Source organism: Eublepharis macularius, chromosome 2 (assembly GCF_028583425.1).
Source record: "Eublepharis macularius isolate TG4126 chromosome 2, MPM_Emac_v1.0, whole genome shotgun sequence".
NCBI lineage: Eukaryota > Metazoa > Chordata > Lepidosauria > Squamata > Eublepharidae > Eublepharis > Eublepharis macularius.
In genome coordinates, this window is record NC_072791.1 from 157,910,790 (window position 1) to 157,935,879 (window position 25,090).

The window sequence follows — 25,090 nt, forward strand, 5'->3', positions numbered from 1 at the left end:
AGGTGATAGCAGAATAAGGCTTTGATCTTGTTTAAGAGATAGACTGCCTTGATTCTTACCTGTTAGCCTTGCCATGGCCAGTGTTACCAAGCAGCTCCATTTGATGCTCCTCTTGGCTGCTTGGTAACGCTGACTCATGTTCAACTGCATTTTGTTAAAAAAAGAATGAATTAAAAACAAACAAAATTTTAGCATTCCAAGGTATACAAGGCATAGAGATTATCTCCTGTAAAATATCATTAAAATGTCAGAAGATCTTATTCATACGTGTACTGTTCCAGCAGCAAGCTGACTATATTAATCAATATGTACCAGACTAGAATGTATGCCTATAGTTTTAAGAGAAGTGCATCTTGGGAGTTGTAGTGCCTTACCCCACAGGTTCAGTTCCTGGGGCATTCAAAGCCCGCCAAAACTTGTTAAGGCCATTTCCTCTTTTGTTCATTCGCACCTCAGCAGGGAGAGGAGCAAGTCATCTCTCTTTTTTCACCACATTCACTGGGTCTACAAAGCTCCATCAAGTGCCTTTATGCATAAAAGATGCACTCTCTCCTTTCGTTATTTAGAAGAATTGTGAGTAGAGATTCCTTACGTGTATGAAGAAGTTAAATAAAACTATTTAAGTTTGTAACCCATGCGTGTGCGTTGACACTTGACGACAAAGGGTTGGGATTCCCTCCTCGCGTCAGAATAATACGTGATCTCCAACTTTCTGTTTCTAAGAGCAGCCAGCTAGAAGATATCTCCAAAAGACCATACTTAGAGCATGCCAGTCATGGTCATTTCCTGTTGCTGGTCCCAGCATCTAAGACTCAGGACATATATGATATCTTCTCTGTACATGGAGGTTCAATATGGCTTTGATGGCTATACTGAGAGCCAGTTTGGTGTAGTGGTTAAGAGCGGTGGGACTCTAATCTGGAGAACCAGGTTTGATTCCCACTCCTCCACTTGAATCCAGCTGGGTGACCTTGGGTCAGTCATAGTTCTTTCTCTCAGTCTCACCCACCGCACAGGGTGATTGTTGTGGGGATAATAACATACTTTGTAAGCCACTCTAAGTGGGCATTAAGTTGTCCTGAAGGGCGGTATATAAATCAAATGTTATTGTTGTACTAATAGCCATCATCAGATATTTTGATCTGGGGAGGGCAATGGCTTCTAACACCTAACTAAATTAGAACTACTTAAAATAAATATTTGTAAAGGCAAAAAGCTCCTGAGATAAAGAAGCATTGCTTTATATGGAGGGGGCAGCCTTGCAGGTGTTTACCATTTTAAGAAGAAAAAAGGATACACGAGTGCCCCTTTGCTGGAGCCTTCAGGCTGTAGCAATTGCAAAGGTTGCAGAATGCTGCTGGTTTGCAGAGAGTTTTGTTCTGTTCAGTGCTGTACAGTAAATCCTTGTGGTGTTTATGAAATTGCATTTCCCATTGCTATCATCTGAAGGTGCTATCTGGGGAGCAAATCACATCTTCCAGCAACACAATGTTGTGGTTTGAGTCCTGGGAAAATGCAAAATCCCCACAGCAAATGTGCTTCCTTGGAGGACTAATGTCTGGATTTTGTGCAATAAATAGCTTAAATTGTTCCATTTATTGCAGGAAGAAAAAAAAACTGGGTTCTCTGGAAATGCCCTGTTTATCTCACATGCAGAACTAGGGATGTCACTTATGCTTATTAAGAACAGCTGACAAAAGCAGCAGCTGCATCCTGGTGATACTGCACGTGTAATTTCTCACATCTAAGTGGTGCTTGACAACTGTCATTTAACCTGCTAATCCCAATTACAGCTCACTATTTGGATGAACAAGGGAGTCAGACTAGCTTTTAACAGACAGCAAGGGATTCCAGTTTTTAATGTCTCCAGTAATTCATTGCTTCATTTGTACAGACTTACAAATATTTCACAACAAACATTCTTCTTAGAAGAGAAACAAATTGGACTTTTCAGGTTTGCAAATCAAATGCAAATGTTCTTTTTCTTAATATACTCTCAAATTACCCACTTTCATGATCACTCGGAGGAATTTCAGTGCATCTGTGAAGTCTGGATGAATCCAAATGATTTGTAATCTATGTGTGTGCATGCACCCAACAAAATGAACTGAGTATTTACCTTCTGGAGAAAATGATGTCTAGGTCACATAAGCCTACGGAGCTCTCAGCAAGCAGGGATTCAAGCCCACAAATAAAGTCTGGTCCTATCAGAAAGCTCATGCTCTCTTAAGTTCAAATACTGGTCCTGCATGAGATCCCGATTCTGCTTGTCAAGTCATCAGATGCATCCTAGTACTCATGGTTTTCAAAATAATGGCAGGAGCTCTAGACATACAGTGAATTACTCCTGTCAGGTCTTGACCCTCACTTCAATCCAGTACTCTGGCACCAAAATAAGCCATCTTTTTCATTGTTCTGGCCATGTAATCTCTCTCCTTAAATCCCAGTTCTGGCTTCCTGTCTGCTCATGGATCCAGCACGGACTCCTCTTCTTTACGTTCTAAACTGCCTATGGCCTTGCCCCACCTTCTCTCTCCACTCTCATACACAGACATATCCCTGCCTCTGACCTTGCTCTTAGGTCTCCTGCTCCCATAAGCCATTCAGCCTTTTCCCCTTGCTGCCCAGAATATCTACAGTGCCATCACTCTTACTTCTTTCCAATTCCTCATATAAACTCACATTTTCCATGAAGCCTTTGGCACAATGTCTTAGTCCCCCTTTCCTTCTAAAATTAAACCTAAGCATTATAACAGGAACGAATGTTTAACTGGACTTGGTTTATTCCTGACTCCATGCCTTCCTTCCCTTTGTAGTCTCCCCTATAGCAAATTATATATTATAAGCTCCTTGGGACAGGCACCTGTGTTCTTGTAATCTGTAAATGCCATGTGCATTTATGGCGCTATATAACAAAGTATACAGTACTGTTGTGAGCTAGATAGACTATATATGTCTCAATGAAACTATTTTTATGGTGTATCACAATGCTCCATGGTATATGGCCAGTTTATGCATTACAGCTACTACAAGGAGCTTACATTGCACCATTCTGTGTAGTTTCACCTTTGCTGTACTATTTTCCCCAGGGCACAATAGCAATTTCCCCAAAACATAATAAACATTCACACCTTGCCCCAGCAATTTATAGTGGAGTGAATATATGCAATGAGCTATGATGAACATAGATGGAACATAACATCCAGTAGTGTGCAATCCAGGATTCATCAACTGGCAAAATAGCATTCATGAACCTCCGACTATACCAGATCATGTAACAGAAACCTGGATTGGATCCAGAAAACCAAACTCTACTGGGCTGGATTATTTGGTTGCAGGTAGTCAACATAGGAAGTTGCAGCAGAGGCAGAGCAGCAGAGAACAAGAGGCAGCGGTGTGAGCGAGAGGGCAGTGGTGCAAATATAAGCAAGCTCCATGCCAAAGCAGGAGAGTGGGACAAGGCTGGCAGGGCAGGAGAGGAAACAGCAGGCAGAGTGGATTTTCATCCCATCATCCCACCCCTCTATGCCCATCCAAGCTCCAAAAGAGCTCTTCAAGCCACCACCACTGGCTACCTTTACATTCCACAGCTCCAGAAAACCTCATCCTCCCTCTTTAATTTGGGTCTGAGATTCTCTGATTTGACATTGTGGTTTTCTGATTTAACATTGTGATTTTCTGATTTGACATTGGGGTTCACTGGTTTGACATTCGGGTTCTCTGATTTGATATCAGGATTCTCTGCTTTGACATTGGGATTCTCTGATTTGATATTAGGGTTCACTGGTTTAACATGGGGGTTCTCTGATCTGACATTGTGATTTTCTGATTTGACATTCGGGTTCTGTGATTTGATATTGGGGTTCATTTATTTGACATTGGGTTTCACTGGTTTGACATTGTAGTTTTCTGATTTAACATTGGGGGTGTTCTCTGATTTGATATTGGGATTCTCTTGTTTGGCATTGAGGTTCTCTGGTTTGACATTGGGGTTCACTGATTTGACTTTGGGATTCTCTGGTATGAAGTCGGTCCCCTTGCTTCACTTTGGTTCTGTTGGACTCTGTTGGTTAAGCTTGCAAGGGAATTTTTTGGTATCCCTGAAATCTGTATCTGGATCAGCCAGATGATGATGATGATGATGATGATGATGATTTTGGTGCACACCTCTGGCCACATCTTATTATCTGCTATGTAGAGTAATTCAAAGAGTGCAATCTAGGTTTATTTCAAAATGCATGGGTAGAGTGGTAGTAAAACAACACACAGATCTCCCGGATTCAAAGAACATTTGTCAGAATTAACTTGTCTCATGGATTTCAGAAGGACACAAACTCAGCTAATTTTGGTTGTTGGGGGTTTTCCGGGCTGTCTTGCCGTGGTCTTGGCATTGTAGTTCCTGACGTTTCGCCAGCAGCTGTGGCTGGCATCTTCAGAGGTGTAGCACCAAAAGACAGAGATCTCTCAGTGACAGAGAGATCTCTGAGAGATCTCAGAGTGACAGAGAGATCTCAGTGACAGAGAGATCTCTGTCTTTTGGTGCTACACCTCTGAAGATGCCAGCCACAGCTGCTGGCGAAACGTCAGGAACTACAATGCCAAGACCACGGCAAGACAGCCCGGAAAACCCCCAACAACCATCGTTCTCCGGCCGTGGAAGCCTTCGACAATACATCAGCTAATTTTGTTTGGACTGAGGTAATTTTGTTTATGAGTCTTGTGGCACCTTAAGGACTGACACAATATATTTGTTAGTCTTTAAGCTGCCTTCTTTTTGCTCGCAGTCCTCTTTGTCCATTGCAGAGGCAGTCCTCCATTGTGGAGCACATGTCCTTCCAGTGTTAGGCACTTCCGCTCTCACAGGGTCAAAATCTTTCAAGGAGCCAAAAAATGTCTAGCTCAAGAGAAACATGCTGTGGAGCAGAAAGCCACCTCCACAAGGAACAAAGAGGAGCTCAAGTGGAAATAAGGTATAGAATCCACATCTTTGTTGTTTTGGCTGTAGCATAATAACACAGCCACCCTTCTAGAAATTAACCTGCTTTCATTCATTCAATTAAGAGCTCAAGCCTAATATCTCACCTTGCCTGCCCCCCACCCCTGCCCCCAATTCTGGCTGGTGTAGTTGCACCAACGTATGAGTTACACCAGGATGATGATGCACCAGCTTTATGTTGGCATGTCTTCAGGATACATTGTGATAGGGACAGAGCTGCCATCTGAAGTCCCTCCAGCAGATCCTGCACAGTTCACCCTCTATAATGATTCAGCCCAGCCTCCTTATGCACGGAATTCCATCTGGGGACATATACATGGTATATGTATATACCATGTATATGTATATACATGGTATATACAAAAAAGCCTCTTGCTTTTTTAATCACATCGCTCCTTTAAATCCACCTTTTCTGTGTGACTTCTAGTTTATCTCCTTATTACTTACTTCCATTTATAACTAAGTTTTAAATGCATTTTTCTGCATTCATCCCCCCTTTATCCTTGTCTTACCCCTTGCCCCATGCACACTGTTTTCCCTGTTGTTGGTTTTGGTTTTTGTTGGTCTATATGATTTTGGCTGGTCTAGCTGAGACAGCGTGTATCGTGCTGGCACAGAAGACATAGAAAGAAAGAATATTAAGTGAATCCAGTAAACAAAATTAACTTCGACTTGCTTAAAGGAAATCTTCACATTCCAAGGTGAAATTTTCTCCATGAAGGCCAACATGAAACAGTGGCATATATAGATGTATTACTCGACCATGTCTGTGTGGATGATGTATTCAAGTTCTTGGTTCTGGCATCCCTGAGATATGACAGATTTTGCCCTGAGATGTTGTAACTGCACGGTTCAACAAATGAACCAACTTCTCATTTTCTCATTAGTAGCTTTTCGGTTTTCAGAAACAGACTGTAGCTGTGGTGTCTGAACATTTTATAAGAGCCAAAGGGCCATTAATTTCCACTTGCAAATTTCAAGGCGAGAACCTTGCTATGTTTGTCTGTCTCCGTTTTGAAAGCTCTAGGACTTTCCCTCATTGGTTTTATAGAGTCCCAACAGCTCTCTTTGAATGGTATCCAGATAAAATGCACTTCCATTCAATGTCATTCAGACTCCTTTGCTTTTACTATGACCACAGAAGAGGATATTAGTTCATCTAAGAAGTGGGTCCCTTCTCCCTCCCTCCCTCAGTAGCCTTTTTCACACAACTTGAAGTCTACATGTGTACAAAATGTACTGGGCTTGACTGGATGTTCACAAATTATATTTGAGGGTATCTAACTGTGCATAACAGGAGCATGTGCTACCCCTGATGTTACCATTTTATCTGAAAGGGGAACTTCATGTATTTTCCAATTTCAGTATGTACAAATGCAAACCATCAAAAATCAGGGGTTCGTGTAGCATGTATTGAAACTGGAAAATATGTGTTGTGTCCTGTTCAGACAAAATGGTAACTATATATCAGGAGGATTCTGTGTAGCATGCACTCATGTTATATGTGGTTGGATATCCCCAAATGTAATGTCTGAAAAGACTAAAGTGATTTGTGACAGTGGTATTGCAAAGTGCCCAGCTGTATATAAAGAGTGTACACATATGTGTGCAAGGTCTGTTCACAAGAATGTATATAAATTGGGGGAAGGGACTGGCACCACAATCCCACTCCCACCCCCACACAATTCATTCCTTCTGCCTTTCTTGAGCATGTCTTGTTTGTTATATTAATGCTGCACTTCTAAAGGATAGTCTTGTTTCAAGTCTCCCAGATGCATTTTCTCTGCACCGCTCCCCCCCTCCGCCACCATTCCCCTAAAAGCAAAACATTTAGAATAAATGCCAGCAAGGTACTTAACTGCCAGGAAATTCTTCCTTACGTTCTTCGAAGGCTGAAAATCACATGAGATGGTCCATAGAAAGAAAAGAAGCCAATTGGTCATTTCAGATCTGAAAACTCAATTCAAGCACATTGTAAAATATGCAAAAACATTTCCCTTCTATTCCTTAGTTAATTTGTGTCTATTCCTTAGTTAATTTGTGTCACATCCGTATGTGGCACTTTGGCCACACAATACAGACTAACCAAGTGGATTTTTTTCAAAGGGATTCATCCACTAAATATCTATTAGACAGCAGAATGGCCTGTGCCAAAGTGCTGAAAATCCAGTCCTCTGTTTCACAGTCATTGAAAAGAGATGGACATTTTAATTAATTTTTTTTAAATGGAAAGCTTTCACCCCCACCTCCACCCCCATCAAATGGTTGTTCTTGTAGATTTGAGCCCAAATGCCTGTCTCCAAGCTAATTAAGAGACCCTCAGTACAGTCATGCCAGGGTAGGCACCCCACTGGGAGCAATGAATATCGTTTCATGGGTGATTCACATTTATGTATTGAAGCTAACTCTAATTGATTTGACCAGTGATGTGGAATTACTGGGCTACATATCCAGATACCACCTTACTGCTTCCTTGAGATTTTTTCAGAACATACAGAGTTATTCCTGTTAAAAAGTTTATTCAGCTCCAGTAAATAAGGCATGGTTATAATCCACTATTCCTCCCTGCTCCCAGAGATGTTTGGTGCACCTAGAACCTAGAGTCAAGATACAGAGTCCACATTTGATACCCAAATTGCCTTTGGCTAAAATGAGGTCATTTTTTCTGGCAGGGTGTGCTGCTATGCAGTACCAGCACCTCTTTCAGCCAGCTGGCTTGGGCCCACAAGGCACAAAACGTCATGAGTACCATCTCCCCTTTTTTTTTAAAGGAAAAAACCACTGGCTAAAATCATCCTAACACATATGTAAAATATGCAGTGGCTACTGCTTCTAGCTTGGCTTATATTGTCAGTGATTGCTCAGGTTTTGCTAGCTTGATCTTAATGGCTTCTGTTTCAAAAGTGCAAAATTCCATTTGAGGAGTTAACCCAGCAAGCAGAGTCAGTCCTATTGGATATAAATGTGTATGTGGTTCTTTCTGCATTTGTTAGAGGTGGGCACAAACCGGCAAAAAACCATGGGCTGTCTGGCCGTGGTCTGTCATGTTTCATGGACCACAAACTTTTCACAGACCGATTTGTGGACCGCTTTGTCAGTCCATGGTCCATCACTTCCAGGGCCTGTCAGCTGAAGCCAGCCCTGCGGGGGAATGCCTGATTCCATGACACTTGCAAGGGAGGGGCACAGAAATGGGTGTTTTAAACCCCACAGCTTGCTTCAGCTGAAGGCAGGGAAGTCTATGCCTGTCCACTGAAGCCAGCCCTGCAGGGGAGCACCCGGTTCTGAGCCACTTGCCAAAGAGGGGCACAGAAATGGGCGCTTTAAACCCCGCACCTTGCTTCAGCTGGCAGGTGGGGAAGTCCTCGCTTGTCGGCTGAAGCCAGCCCCGTGGGGGAGAGCCCAGTTCCGTGCTGCTTGCATGCAAGGGGCATGGAACCCAGTGCTTTAAATCCCCGCACCTTGCTTCAGCTGGCAGGCAGGGAAGGCCCTGGAATGTCTGGATTCACAGACCAACGGACTGATGAATCAGCCCAAAAGTTGTCAGGTCCATGGAAAAGGCGCATCCCATAACACCCTGGATTGCAAACACCAAACTTGGCTGGTCCGTGTCAAATTTTGGTCCGTTTTCTAGTCCATACCCACCTCTAGTGTTTATTCATGCTGCTATACAACAAGTATTTATTTAGCCTGCCTTTCCCACACCTCAATTTAAATGCAAATTTATCTGGTAGAGGTGTGGTTATCCATTGGCAGCACATGGCCTGCCCAGATGGCCCAGAAGGGATGGTATGGTTTCTAAGGTGGAAATTGTTACATTTAGAAAGAAGCAACAGTGCAGTATGGTTGCTTTCTCTGTCTGTCTTTGCCTTTCTCGCGCCCTAGGATTTTACATGATGCTCATGTCGAAGGGTAGCAGTAGCATCCTGAGCAGGTCTATTCTGAATCCTGCTCAGGACTATTTGATGAAGCTTACTCCCGGGAAAGCGTTCTTAGGATTGCACTGTAAATCTTCCTTAAGTCATGGAGGCCTAGATACCATGCAATTAGTGACCTTTGGTCTCAGATGTATCTTAACCAAAGAATTTTGGAACTATACGTTGGAAAGCCCCATGAGCTCATTTCAGCTGAGCTTATATGGAGAAGACCTGCATCAGTCTGCTTTGTTTTGCTGCTTTTCATACTATATGTTCTGCTTCCTTTCTGGTATAAACTATTTAATTTAATTTTCACCTAAAGGGCACTCTGTTTTAAAATTGCCAGCCTAGCTACTGCATATAGCAGGAGATTTTGAAGGGAAACCAGCAGATGTTTCAGGTAGGTAGCCATGTTGTTCTGCACTAGAACAATAGGATTTGAGTCCAGTGGCACCACAGAGCCCAACAAGGTTTTCAGGGTAGGAGCTTTCAAGAGTCAAAGCTCTCTTCTTCAGATACTAAAGCAGAAGGGAGCTTTGAATCTGAAGAAGGGAACTTTGACTCTATACCCTGAGAATCTTGTTAGTCTCCAAGGTGCCACGGGACTTAAATCCTGCTGTTCTTGAAAACCCAAGTGACAGTTCTCAAACAGAGAAACTTCAAGGGAAGATTACAATGTGAGAGTTCATTCACAAGTTCAAAACAATGAACCCCCCAAGGGCTGAAAAGGAACATAAGATTCTTATCTCACTATAGATACTAACTTTCTGCATTTCTACACCTGCCTTAACCAAACCAATTTCATTTTGATTTATACCTTTGCATCCTGATTCCCTTCTTCGCAACACCCCTCCCACCTTCTGTCAGGAATATAAAGGTTCAAGGACAGGGTTGCCAACTTCCAGGTGTGACCTGGAAATCTCCTGAAATTACAGCTGATTTGTAGATGACAACAATCAGTCCCCCAGGAGAAAATGGGTGCTTCAGAAGATGAATTTTATGGCATTATACCCCACTGAGGTCCCTTCCCTCTTCAAACCCGACCCTCTCCAGGCTTCACACCCAAATTCTCCAGGAATTTCCCAACCCAGAGCTGGCAATCCTACTCAGGCATCTCTGTTCCTATTTTGTATTTGATAATGGGAGCTTTGACTGTCAAAAGCTTACACCTTGAAAACCTTGATGGTCTTTAACAGGCTGCTGGACTCAAATCCTGCTTTGAAATCCAACATCACCTGTGTTGCTATGTCACTTCCCGCAAAAACCCAGAATGCTCAAGAAATTCCCTGAAACTGTATGGTAGATTTAGGGAATTTTTAGAGCATTGTGGGGTGGCTGTGACATCACTTCTGGGTTTTCATCAAAAATTATGTTTTGTAACACATAACATTGCATTCCCCCCCCCCCCTCAATTTTACTCCACTGCCTGGAGGAAAGCGACGGGAGGTCTGCACCAGAAAGTGGGGGAACACCTGCCACCACCTGCAGGTTGGTAGCCCTACCCAGTTTGTTCTTATGTTTTATATAAGTGACTGCCTGGATTATTTGGTTACATGCTTTCTTGAAAAAAAGACCTTAGCCACAGTAGCCTGCTTTTGCCTATCTCTACTACAGAAGGCAGCAATACGATAAGCTAGGGGCAGCCGAGACAGGATCCTTGTTAGAAAATGTACAGTTCCATTCTAAGCAGAGTCACTCCCTTCTAAATCCATGGAAATCAGTGAGTTTGATGGGTGTAGCAATGCACAGGCTTGGACTGGGAGGCTTCTTCCTAGTACAAATGCACCTGTGACTTCAAAGGTTATAAAGAGCAGATACATTTGCATTAATCATCCAAATTCAGCTCAATGGGATGTGCTGTCCCACATTAAAAAAATTCATTTCCATATATCTTTATGGCCCCACCTGTGAATACTTATACCAGTGGATTGGGGCCATGTTAAGAAAAGGGAGATCTTTCTACGAAATTGAGGGACCCAAATCATAGTAAGAGATGTTTTAAAAAGAAAGCAAGCGGTGTTTTGCACTGGCCTTCAAACCAACACTGTGGGCAGGCAGGGGAGGAAAAGCAGGAGCTTTCTCTGCCAACCCCTCCCCTATAGCTCCTACACACCACAGAATAGGGTTGCCAACTTCTGTTGGGAAATTCCTGGAGATTTGGAGGTGGAGCCTTGAGAGGGTAGGGTTTGAGGAAATGAGGGAACCTCTGTGAGGTATAATGCCATAAAGTCCACCCACCAAAGCAGCCATTTTCTCCAGGGGCACTGATCTCTGCAGTCTGGAGATCAGTTATAATTCTGGGAGATCTCTAAACCTCACTGGGAGGTTGGCAACTCCACCTACCAACTTCCACTGGCACCTCATGGGGGGTGGGGAGAAGCAGGAGTCTCTGCCATACCTCCCCCAACTTGAACCAAAGGTCTGGGCAGGAAAGTACAGCAGTAGGGGAGGGGGAGAACGAGTGGCCAGAACATTGGAGAGTGGGACAGCTGGGCAGGTAATCAGAGTTGGGGGGGATGGGAAGGTAAGCTAACTCCTCCTCCACAAGCCTTGCAGGGAGAGAGAATGAGAAGGGGTGGGTGAGAAAGAGTGAGAGTGACAGAGAAAGAATGCAAAAGATTTGAGAGAAGGGGTGGGAGAGGAGGCAAAGGCAGGGGGAATGGGATGCCCCCCTTCAAGTTCCTTTCAGGTCCTGATTGTGCATCACTAATAGTATAAAAAATAGCTCTTAAGGATACTATGGTGAAGAATACAAATATTCAAAAGTAGTAGTAGTAATCCAAGTGAAATTCAGTGAGTATAGAAGGTCAGAAGTAATGTACATGGCAATGGAAATTTCCTAAGGTTGCCGGCTTCCCCCCGCCCTCAAAACCAGGGGATGGGAGTGCAATGGGCAGGTGGTAGGTCCCTATCTGGGCCTCTTGGGCACGTGCAAAGCTCATATGTGCTCCAGAGACCCTCAGTTTTTACTAAGTTTGGGGCCAATTTGGCCTCGCCAAGACCTTGTAACTTCCAGTTTTCAACCTGAAGTGACGTTATCGGGATCTCTGGAGAATCCGTGGGAGCCATTTAGCACTCTGGGGTTCCCTGCTTGCCTCCCCGCTGAAGGCTAGGAGGGCAAAAGGTAGGGGTGGAGGATCCCTTGCCCCACTAGCCCTTCCTTCTTTATTGCACTAATGAAAATACTGGCTGATTCCAACGTTGGGTTACCAACTCTAGCTTGGGAAATTCCTGGAGATTTGGGGGCAGTGACTAGAGAATGTGAAATTTGGGGAATCAAGGGAGCTCTGTGGGGTAAGATATCTTGGAATCAACCCTCTGAAGTGACAATTTCCTCTGGGGAAACAAATCTCTGTAGTCCTGAGGTCACTTGTAATTCCAGGAGAATGCCAGTCCCCAGTTTAAGATTGATTTCTCTATTCCAAATCCATGGTTTTTGAAAATTCAAAAACAGAGAGAGCATCAGAAAGAAAAATCAAAAAGAGTCCAGTAGCACCTTTAAGACTAACCAACTTTATTGTAGCATAAGCTTTCGAGAATCACACTTCTCTTCTCGAAAGCTTATGGTACAATAAAGTTGGTTAGTCTTAAAGGTGCTACTGGACTCTTTTTGATTTTGCTACTACAGACTAACACAACTAAGTCCTCTGCATCAGAAAGAAGTTAGCAACCTTTGGATAGCTTCACCCACTATCAATAAGCTTTATATTGCTACTGATTACCTAAAAGGAAAAAAATCAGTCATTGAGGGACAATAAATTAATATCCAGAAGCTCTTTAACTAAGGCCCCATAGGCCTGGTTCATTTTGAAGGCTCTTTCCTCAATCCGGCGATTACTGAAGTCTTAGACCTTTGGACCTCCCAATCTTTGCTCAGATGTGCTGTCATGAAATTCATATTTTCCTGCAAGAATGGTTCTGCAAAGACCCTGTATTATGTTTTTCAGGAAAATTGCATGGTAAGCCAAATGCTTTTATCATGCTACTCAGGGTCCTTTTTAGTGGCTCTTGTTGCTGTTCACAAGGCAACTGTGTGAAACTTCCTGTCTGCTCACATCAAGCTCCCATGGCTTAAATTCAATCACCCTTCTCTGGCAATCAGTGAAGCAGCTGAGATTAGGATCCAGTGCCTAGCTGTGTCGCTCCACACTACCTTGATGATATGTTACTGCAATTCAGATACTGCTGTCTTAAAGAGATGGATGCTTTGGTCTTCAGCATCTTGGGATTTCTGAGGTGAAATATTCCATTTCCTTTCCCCTGCCCTGTGTCAGTTTTCCCTGTGTCTTTACCATTTTTCTTGACTAACTGCTTGGTGGTATATTTAAACTTGGCACCAGGTTCCACAATCAGATAAATAAGTGGATCTTTCTTACCTCTGTAAATCTTGAAAGTCAGAAAGTAAAAGCAAGTTGGTTGTTGGGGGTTTTCCGGGCTGTCTTGCCGTGGTCTTGGCATTGTAGTTCCTGACGTTTCGCCAGCAGCTGTGGCTGGCATCTTCAGAGGTGTAGCACCAAAAGACAGAGATCTCTCAGTGTCACAGTGTGGAAAAGATGTAGGTCATTTGTATCTACTCAGGAGGGGTGGGGTTGAGCTGAGTCATTCTGTAAGAGTTTCCCAGGGTGTGGAATGCTAATGGCGGGAGGCTTCACTGTATCCTGAGGTGGTTCTTTTGCATATGGATTGGTGCTTGATGTGCTAATCTTCTCTGCAGGGCTATTGTCGGGTGTGGAGTGTTTTGTTGGCCTGGTGTTTTTCAGAACTGGAGCCCATGCTCTGTTCATTCTTAAGGTTTCTTCTTTCCTGTTGAAGTTTTGCTTATGCTTGTGAATTTCAATGGCTTCCCTGTGCAGTCTGACAAAGTAGTTGGAAGTGTTGTCCAGTATTTTGGTGTCCTGGAATAAGATACTGTGCCCTGTTTGAGTTAGGCTATGTTCAGCCACTGCTGATTTTTCAGGCTGTCCAAGTCTGCAGTGTCTTTCATGTTCTTTTATTCTTGTCTGGATGCTACGCTTTGTGGTCCCGATGTAAACTTGTCCACAGCTGCAGGGTATACGGTATACTCCTGCAGAGGTGAGGGGATCTCTGCTGTCTTTTGCTGATCGTAGCATCTGTTGTATTTTTCGGGTGGGTCTGAATACTGCTTGAAGGTTATGCTTTTTCATAAGCTTTCCCATCTGATCAGTAATTCCTTTGATATATGGCAAAAACACTTTTCCTGTGGGAGACTGTTTTTCTTTGGTTGTTTGATTCATCCTGGGTTTGATTGCTCTTCGGATTTCATTTCTGGAGTAGCCATTTGCCTGAAGTGCGTGGTTTAGATGATTAATTTCCTCATTGAGAAAGCGCGGCTCACATATCCGTCTTGCACGATCCACTAATGTTTTCATTATGCCTCTTTTCTGTCGGGGGTGGTGATTGGAGTTTTTGTGTAAGTACCGATCAGTGTGAGTTGGTTTCCTGTATACCTTGTGACCTAACTTTCAGTTTCTGGACAAGTTTACATCGGGAACTGTTACTGGGAAAGGAAAGGTTGATGTGTAGGTTGGAACTGTCCAGGAGCTGAAGTTTGCCATTTGTCTCAGAAAAAGAGAGACCCCTGAAAGACTACAGAAGCAATCCTAACAGGTCTACTCAGATGTAAGTCCCATGTTATCCAAGAGTGTTTAATCCCAAGGAATTGTCTTGGAGGATGCTGGATTGAGGGGAAGAGCTTTGCGGTCATTTGGAAACCTGAACAGAAAAGTAAATTTTCCTCACAGTGACCAATTGGCTAAGTGACCTGATGAGTGTGGGGGAGAAAGAGCAGTACCTAGATAGCTGCACCAAAAAAAATGTACTCATGCACATTCCCCTTTCCCTCCAATGGAGTTATATAAGTGGTCTCTTCCCTTGGGATCTGATTGATAGAATGCCATTAAAGAAAACAAGATTCTGCTGGCCCAGTACCTACCTGCTTGTTGCCACCACTGTATGGTAAGAACCAAAATTAAACACATAATGTTTTCAGTGGGAGGGTGCCATTATAACTTGGTTCCCTGTATTTGGTTGGCCATTCCAGAACCCACTTTAACTAAACAAAACAGTGATTTCTGGTTGCATTTCCAGCTCATTTGATTCGTTTTACACACCCCTAGCTGGCAGTGGTGGATTCATATGACAGAAAAGTCTCTTTGTACATGTTCAGTGGCATTCTATTCTTTAATAATCAGGCTGGGCAAGTATTTCAGAACAGAATTTTGAGGCTTCAGAACCCATTTTGTCGGGAAATAGAATCTGAGATACCTCAATGTCTAATTTTTTTTGGTTGTTGTGGGTTCAGAGGTGTAGCACCAAAAGACAGAGATCTCTCAGTGTCACTGAGAAATCTCTGTCTTTTGGTGCTACACCTCTGAAGATGCCAGCCAGAGCTGCTGGCGAAACGTCAGGAACTACAATGCCAAGACCACGGCAATACAGCCCGGAAAACCCACAACAACCATCGTTCTCCGGCCGTGAAAGCCTTCAACAATACATCTAATTTTTTTGTTAGAATGAAGTCAGATAGATATATAAGGTCTGCAGATATTCAGTACCCTTAATTGAATACCAGGATGCATCTAAACAGCCTAATATTAGTATGTGTTTATTAGCCTCTGCTTTATATGCAGAATGTCCCAGGTTCAATTAGACATGGGCACGAATGGAAAAAAAACACAAACACGGTGGTCATTGTTCGTTGCCTTCCATGAACAACAAACAACGAACAGTAACGAACATGACCATGTTCACAAACATGTTCATTGTTCGTTGTTCGTGGCCCGTTAAAGATCCCTTTAAACTATCAGCTGGCAGGTGGCAGAGGGAATTCCCCCCTGCCACCTGCCAGCTGATAGTTTAAAGGGCCCTTTCCTGCCAGTGCAAGGGGCAGGGCTCTTTAAACACCCCACAAACTGACCTTCCCAATGTCCAATACCCACCAAATTTGCAGGGGACATAGTCCTCACTGTCCTCCGAAGACCCCCCAAGTTTCAGAAAGATTGCACCCTGGGAAAGGCATGATCCATGGGTCCTTCCCTTTGTTGTCATTTTCTGTTCATAGTGGCAAAAATGGGGCTCTCTGGTGGAAGCTACTTTGAGGGGTTACAAACTGACCTTCCCAATGTCCAATACCCACTGTCCTCCAAAGAGTCCCCAAGTTTCAGAGAGATTGCGCCCCAGGAAAGGCATGATGCATGGGTCTCCCCCTTTGTTGTCATTTTCTCTTCACAGTGGCAAAAACGGGACTCTCTGCTGGAAGTACTTTGAAGGGTTAAAGCCAGAAGGAAAGACAGAAGGAGTTCGGACAGAGTTCAGTCCCTGCTGTTGCCAGGGGAATTGATTGAAAGGCCCCAGATTATCTGGCTTGACGAACGGCTGACGAAGGCAATGAACGAGGCTTGCAACGACCACTTGTTCGTTTAGAACGGAGCCTCACGAACAGCTTGTTTGCGAACAGACAGACGGGCTGTTCGTGGGTTTTTTCGTTCGTAATGCTGTTCGTGCCCATGTCTAGCATCTCCAGCTAAAAAGATAGGGTCTCTGCCTGAGACCCTGGAAAGCCAGTCTGATCAGAGAATACCAATCTTGATGGACTGGTGGTCTGATTCAGTAGATGGCCGCCTTTATATATAGCTTTTATACATTTCCTCCAACACAACCTGTTGTATGTGCAAAGTCCCATCTTTTTTACTCTATTATTGTTAATATCCTTAAGAACTGCACGCATGAAGCCAATAAAACCATACAGAACTTTATGACAATGGAGATGATTACATTCATTCAGTATTAAATTGCATTAAATATTTCTGTCAGCCATAAAAAGGAAAACATTAATTTAAAAAAACCTCTTTCATGACATCACAAAGCAGGCAGAAAAAAGTGCCCCCCCATAACAGCCAAGGTGGGAAAATCCAGAAGAATCCTGTTTCGCCCTTTATAAGCAACTGGCTAATTCTGTGATATCCCATGGAAGGCTGGTTGGCTCAGCGGCACACTGCAAATACCTGCTTGGGAGAGGAAGAGCCCATTTAAGGCTACTAATGCCAGGAATGTCCCTTAACTGAACAAATGCCTTTTCAAAACTTTGATGCTGTCCAGCACCCCTTCTCACCCCCATTTTTCTTTTTGATGCCCTCCCTGTCCTCAGCCCTGTTTATCTTTACTGCCATTTCATCTAATCAGATTTTGGCCTTAGCGCCTCCTTCCTTATCCCATCCCCTTTAACTTTCGGTAGATAGAATTTATACAAGCACAGTAGATGGGCTCAGATACTGCACAAAGGTCCCAGTGCAAGTCCAGCACTTGCACAAACCTGAGAATCCCACAGTTTGGGTCAGCATATACATGCACATATCAGCACACACAACTATATGCTCACATGCTACCCATATGCCCATCGTAATACATATTGTAGTACTTCCATAACTATGCTATGCCAGAAATTAGCAGGTTACTTTTCAGCGGTATTATTACATTGAATGTGAAATGAGAATTTCCCTTTTGGATGCTCAGAGGGTGATGCTGTGCCTGCCCCGACAGATCCAAACAATCAAGACAGCATTGTTCTCTGGGCTTATTGTTAGTGTGTTTATGATTGGCAATGCATTCTAGTTAGTGCAAAACGTAGTTTCATTACTTGTGAAGTTCTGTGTTATAGCCATGTACTTGACTGCAAAGAAGGCATCCCTTATATATGCCCCATGCTGGAAGAAAGATGCTCTTTTCCACTTCTATTAAATCCAAGTCTGTGTTTTTTCCTCAAAATAAATACCCACTGAGGGAGATTTAATGGCAAACTCTTAGCAATGTGTGACTATGACTGGCTAATCAAATCTTTTCTGTGCTGAGGCTGTTGGTGTTTTCACTTATTTGGTGCAGAGGTGTCAGGGAATCTCAGCAGGAATTAATGCATCACTCCAGGGTGTTACTAGAATTTGCTAATGGTTTAGTAATCAGAGGAGCTTAGCCAATCACATGGCAGCTCTTAGTTGTGACAGTTACCTCTTCTGTTCACATTCATTTTGACTGAGTTGTTGGCTTATCTGGTGCTATGTTTGCTCCACAGGCCTTCCGTTATTTACAATTAACTGTAAAAATGCTTGATGCTTGCAGATGATGTAGTAATATTGCCAGTAAATTAGAGAACAACTGTACAGGATTATTTCAGTTAGTGCACAATATTAATTTTTCTGAGGCTTCTGTTTAGGTTTGAATGCAAGTCCATTGAGAATTGCCTCCTGATTAATTTTGCCTTAGGGTTCCCCCTAACAATACTTTCATACCATGGAAGCCACTGACATTAATGTCAATGCCTGAATCAAATGGAAAGAATCCTGAAAAGTGGAGCAACTTGGCTTGGAAAGGACATAACAATAACAACAACAATAACCATGTACTTATATCCCGCTCTTCTGGACAGAATGCAACACTCAGAGAGCGGTTAACAAAGTCAGTGTTATTGTTATCCTCACAAAACAGCTGGGGAGCTGGGGCTGAGAAGAGTGGCTTACCTAAGGCCACCTGCAGAGTTCATGACAGTAGTGGGAGTCAATCCAGCAGAGTGCTGGCTCAGAGCCTAGCCACCTAACCACGATACTACAGCAGCTCTTCTCCCATCTGATCCAGTATGTCAGTCATGACCTTTGTGGAGCAGGAAAGAACTAAGGTCTGAAGTCATGAAGGTCACATCAGAAAGGGCCCTCACTTTGAAAATTCATTTCCTAGCCATCTGTGGCTAGATATCACATTCTAATAGTATTAGACAATGAGAATATCGTTATACTGTTTACTCAGTTGATTGACTGTAGTTGTTGCACTATTTTTTTCTTGGTTTCTTCTTCCATTTTGTTTTTATTAATGTCCTCAAGAACTGAACACATGAAGCTGGCAAAACCATGTGACAATGGGGCTGCTTACATTCATTTAGTATTAAATTTGCATTGAATATTTCTGTCAGCCATAAAAAGGAAAAATTCCTTGAAACTAGTTACTTCACAGACTGGACTTTGTGTTTCCATGGCAAATATTCTGTTGGCATCTACACAAGCTCTTTATTCCTCGTAAATGAATTATTATCAGGTTGCTTTACATGGTCCATGGACTTAATGCATCTTGAAAGAACAAATCCTGCTGATAAACCTGTTATCTTTTCTTTAAGGAAAAGAAGGCTAAAACAGAACCCTACTCAGTGCTGATCCAACCACAGACACAAAGTAGGCAACATTCTGGGGTTTCAAAACTCCAGAGGCACTACAGTCATGTAAATGTCTTGAAGAAAGAGATGTTGTTTGCTCTACTGGATTTTTAATCCATTTTTGAGTTCATGCTTACAAGAGAGCAGTGATTCCATATTCAGTTTGCACAGTGCTTCACACTGCCACCTTGGCCGTTTCCAGACGGCCCCCCGCCTCGCGAAACGCCGCGCGTCGTCGCGCAGAAAACGCGAAATATCGCGTTTTCTCGCGCGAGTTTTGCGCGACGTCGCGCAAAACTCGCGCGAGAAAACGCGATATTTCGAGTTTTCTGCGCGACGACGCGCGATGACGCGCGACGTTTCGCAAGGCGGGGGGCCGTCTGGAAACGGCCCTTGAGGCAAACCAACACACACAGTAAAAATCGTTGTAGATTTTTATTGTATTAAGATAACAGTTGTGACCTCAGGTTATAATGCTGAGGCACAGGATCACAAAGAGTTCACAGAACTCACTTATGGTTTGGAGCCACTGGAAGGTGGCTGCTTCACCATTAGTGTGGTGGCACTATTTGGTTGGGTCCTGATGTGATGTGGGGACAGTATCCTTTGGTGTGGCAAGAGATTTATAAGCACACACAATAGTTGTGCGTCTTAGGTGAGCATAGCATTTTCCTTTGGCCCATCAAGACCGATAGTCTCCACCCCTTGGTCCATTCTTTACCTGATGTTTTCAGCTGATGTGGGTGGCTTGGAAGCTTATGTGGACTCAAAAGAGCCAAACTGTATGTAGCACCAGCTGCCACTGCTTTAGTGGCTAGGAATCTGTTTGCCTTACTTAATCCAAATTAATGAGTATGGAACACAATATTGGGTTAGAGGCGGTAGTATTTTTAAATGAAGATAAGAAAATAGTATAGGAGTTAACATTTAATGTGCTATTGTTATATTGTTTATCATACAATATGACACAGAACAGAAAAGAAGTTAGAACAGAAAAAGAGCAATGACAGCTCTTCCCCAGCCTTATTCTACTCTTTCAACTGCTCTTGCATACTGTAGTCACTCCTTCCCTTTCTTCTTCATTTGTTTTAATTAGACAAAAGTATTTATTCACCCTGACCTGACCTGGATGGCCCAGGTGAACCCAATCTTGTCTGATCTTGGAAGTTAAGCAGGGTTGGTCCTAATTAGGACTTGGATGGGAGATCACCAAGGAAGTCCAGGGTCACTGTGCAGAGGCAGGCAATGGCAAACCACTGCTGACCATCTCTTGCCTTGTAAACACCAGCAGAAGTTGCCAAGTTAGCTGTGCCTTGACAACACTTTACACATACATTATTCTTTCTAGTTGTCAAGTATGTGACAATAACTGGAATCTAAAATGAGGGAGGACAATGTAGGAGAAGGGTTCTCCAGGTGGTACAGACCATCTATTCCTTTTAAAAATAGCAGGGAATTGTTCAACAAGATCGTATGGCATGCCAATGTCACTTTCAGGTTCCAAGCTCATAGGATTGCCTGTTGTGCCTACTAGCACATGGGGGGAGGGGTACACAGCGTCATGTGCACTGTGATGTCACTTCTGGGGAAAACCTAGAAGTTATGGCAGGCAAGTCTAGGAATTGCTGGAAGCTATGGAAAAATCCAGAAGTGAAGTCACAGCACTGCCAAAGTTTTTTTTAAAAAAATTCTCCCACTGCTGCTCCAAACAATGGTGAGAAAAGCAAGTTGCCAACAGGTAGCCTCCCACCACAGCAGGAGGCAACCCTACTATCTTAGCTTTCTTCCTGAATATTTTCTGTTGTGTGTGTTGTGTTATCTGAATGTTTCTGAAGCAATTTACTGTTTTCGTCTGGGGCTTGCTCCCCACTTCCATTCTTCAGTGCTGTAAATCTTTCTTTCTTTCTTTCTTTCTTTCTTTCTTTCTTTCTTTCTTTCTTTCTTTCTTTCTTTCTTTCTTTCTTTCTTTCTTTCTTTCTTTCTTTCATGGTTCCTCCTACCACTTCAGGCTCTTTGGAGTTCAATTTTTTCTAATCTCCCCCCTCCCAGTCTTATTTGCTAAAAACTAATAAAGTTTTTCAGTGTGTGTGACTCACTGTAATTGTATGTTGCCTTGGTGAGTCTTTGTCCTCTAATATAAAACCCTTTTTATTTTTATCTGTCCTCTTGTAGCTGTTATGGTTCTCTTAGAATTACAGTTAATTTGGGATGTATTTGAATTGTTATTACTTGCTAAAATTTGGTTGTTGTTTGACTTATGCAATTCAGCATCAGTTGAATGTTTGAGCGTCAAAAGTGTAACAAAGTAAAACAAAATAAATAACCAAACATAAATAACACACTATTCAGTAATAAAAATTATGCATATTCCTCCAATTTGGAAGGAAAACCATGAAGACATACTCCTGGGGGGTGAGGGGAGGAAATCTTTCATTGAAACCAATGAGACATAATAACAAAGTAGAATTATGGTACCAACAAAACAAGTGATTTGTTTTATTATATTTGGTTTGGACTGGGGTCATATTGGGGGCATTTTTATGTCTACCACATTGACTTCATCTAGAGTATCTGTAGTCTGCTACTTAATAAGTTGCCAGTCCTACCAGCTAATAGAAATTCTGCCTCCTATAGGTGAAAATGGCATCCCACCACTCTGCTTCCTTCCAACAGGAGGTTACATCATCCACAGTAGTCCCCCAAAATGTACAAATCCACAGATGTTTTGACAACATGAATTATGTTTTTAATCAATGGAGTCAGATACAGTATGAGACTAGGGTTGCCAACTCCAGCTTGGGAAATTCCTGGCGACCTGGAGGTACTGCCTGGGGAGGGCAGAATTTGGGGAGGGAGTTCAGTGAGAATGTGATGCCACAGAGATTGCCATACAAAGGTACCGTTTCCTCCAGCGGAACTAACAGAATTGCCAACTCTGAGTTGGAGATTTACCAGAGGGAGCCTGGGGAGGGCCAGGTTTGAGGAGAGAAGAAACTCAGTGGGATATAATGCAATAGAATTCACCTTCCAAATTAGCCATTTTCTCCAGGGGAACTGATCACTATCATCTAGAGATCAGCTGTAATTCTAGGAAGTCTCCAGGTCCCACGGGGGGGGGGGGTAGTTAACAGCCCTAGGAACTGATATATGCAGCCTGAAGGTGCATTGTAATTCCTAGAGAACTCCGGGCCTCAATTGCAAGTTGAAAGCCCTGTTGCTGACCACTTTACTTCCTTTACCTCTTAGCAGCCATTCTCAGTGCCAAGAAAGCTATCTTTAGACTAGGATTTCAAACTCCAGATTGGGAAATTCCTAAAAATTTGAGGTGGAGCCTGGGGAGGGGGGGGTTTGAGGAAGGGAGGGACCTCAGCAGGGTATAATGCCAGTGAGTTCACCCTCCAAAGCAAGCATTTTCTCCAGGGGAATTGATTTCTGTCATCTGGAGATCAGTTGTAATTCCAGGAGATCTCCAGGTCCCACCTGGAGGTTGGCAAGCCTATTTTAGTCAGACGTATTTCTGTAAACTTAGATTACAAGCTCCTTCCCACTTGCCTGTCATTGTGCCAAAGTTATACCCTGTGATAAGACAGGTGCTGCTAAATCCATGTAGCTATGGTGAAGTGGGGGGCTCTCTATTCCAGGTTCATTTGCTGCGCAAATTTCTCCATATACTGAGAGATGCCAGAACCATTGGACACTGAGCTTCTGAGTTTGCATGACATGGAATGACAGAATTCACAATTTCTCATTATAACCCACTTGTAACTCTGCAGTGAATATTAATGGTGTTTCTTGCTGATGATCTAATATGAATGCCAAGCAGCTTTAGCTGGAGTTCTGGTAGGCTGTTGTATTTGTCTTAATCCACTCTAAACGCTTTGGGGAAGAACACTCGGAAGGACACTTTGAAGAGACTTGTGAAAGTGAGTGTATGCCTCTACTTGCATGAGCCCACCTGCCAGTAAAAAAACAGCTTTGAAGATCTCAACATATTAGCAGGACTGCCGACTCTGGGTAGGGAAATTCATGGAGATTTGTGGATGAAGGCTGGGGAGGGTAGAATTTAGAGACAGGGGGGACCTCTGAAGGGATTTTATTCCATACAGCCTACCCTCTGAGCGTGTTATTTCCTTTAGAGAAGTTATCTCTATAGTGCAGAAATCAGCCATGATTTCAGGAGAACTCCAGGCCCCAACCTGGAAGTTGGCAACCCCATGCATTAGGATGAGGTTGTCGGGAATATGGGTAGACTCTTCCTTGTACTTGCCTGGCTCAGTTCCACCTGGATCCCTCCTGCAGAGGGTTGTAGCAGTTTACAAGGGCCATTGCACAACTAAGAGGAAAGCTCTGTATCGTGCTGCTCTGTTGTTTTTCAAGGTAATGGATTTTTACAGTTAACTGGTATCTTTTATATGCTTAATAGTTATTGTGAGGAAAATTAGGAAATGCAAGGTAGATATGGTTAAATAAAGAAATAAACTGGCCTAAAGAGATTGGAGTTCAACTGAATGGAGTTGTGCTCCAGAAGCACACATCCCTTTGGAAGGCTCAGCAAATGGGTTGTGCTACAGCTCAAGGCCTGACTGCTGTGTTTGGAGTCTGGAAAGAATTTCTCTGGCATAATTGGTGAAAGATGTGGGATAGAAGTATTCCTTCCCTCTGATGTTTTGGCTTACTCTTTTAGTTATCCAGTGCTGTTTTCTTTGCTGACGCCATTATGCTGCCATCCACTTGCCCTCTTATTGTGGCACATCCTCTGTAGGTGAGATTGTGCAGTGGGTTGGATTTGATCAGTTTTTAGACCCTTCCAATCCATCTAGTGTGTGTGATCAGCTGCAAACTCATCAATATCTTCTTCCAGCAACGTCTTTTTTCCTGGTATATAATCAGACACATTGACCCCCAGTTGGAACAATATGATAAATGGCTACCCATTTCTGCCTTTAGACAAAATGCAACTCCACCACCTATGCTCCATCTTGTTCGGAGCAGCAAGAAAACAAGGTTTTGATCATCACCCTTCCTTTTCTCTCTTTCTTTCCAGGGTGAGTTGCTGAGTCCGTGTCGATGCGACGGGTCGGTGAAATGTACACACCAGCCCTGTCTGATCAAATGGATCAGTGAGAGGGGATGCTGGAGCTGTGAGCTGTGTTATTACAAGTATCACGTCATTGCCATAAGCACAAAGAACCCCCTGCAGGTAAAGGTACTAGAGATTATTACAAAGTCCTTTCTTCTGTTGTTTTGGCATATGCCTTCCCTCCTTTGTTGTTAGATGTGTGTGCGCTTTTCATTGTTTTGTACACTGCACAATGAATTGCAGAACTGAAACCTTCCTCCACCTGTGGGAAAGTCCTGGGGGGAAATTGTGAAGGAGAATCAGTGTAAGGGAAAGGGGGAAAATACCCAAACAACTTCTAACACTCCCCTGCAGATGTTCACACATGCATTAGTGTTATGAGGCAAGCACAAAACCGAAATGCACACTTAGTTTGAGTAATGGGAAGTAGTATTTTGATTCCTCTTCATACGGCCAGCACTGGGAACTTTAAAACATCTTTTGCAGAATCTCTTTTTGCAAAATTTGTATTTATAAATTTCATATTGTAAACATCATGTTCCAGAGAAACAGCAGGGAAACAACAGACAGAGCTGACCCAACTCAGCTTTAAGCAGAATCAGTACGTGGTGGGATCCATGAAACTCTGAAAACAGCAGGCTAATTTCTATGAGCTCAAGAAAGAAGTTTCTAAAAAAACTAAAAAAAAATCCCCTTCCACTTATGTGAGCCTATAAGTGATTTCCAGGAACCCTTGTACATTCCAGCAACCCTTGATTTCCAGAATATTGAGTACATTTATGTGGCAGGCTAGAAAAGTCTATTTGGAGGATCCCTTGCTTCAGTAAAGTGATCACTTAACTTGAATTGTTCTCACTAATGAGCATTTTCCAGCTGGAATAGTT

The 25,090-nt window shown here is 43.1% G+C and overlaps 1 protein-coding gene across 1 annotated transcript in view; it reads left to right on the plus strand.

Moving 5' to 3' along the window:
- The window catches only part of MARCHF4 (membrane associated ring-CH-type finger 4), a 208,010-nt gene that overhangs the window by 156,188 nt on the left and 26,732 nt on the right, over positions 1–25,090 (plus strand). Inside the window, exon 2 of the mRNA XM_054972471.1 lies at positions 24,171–24,326. Coding sequence (XP_054828446.1) covers positions 24,171–24,326 — 156 coding nt within the window. The remainder of the gene's footprint in view (positions 1–24,170; positions 24,327–25,090) is intronic.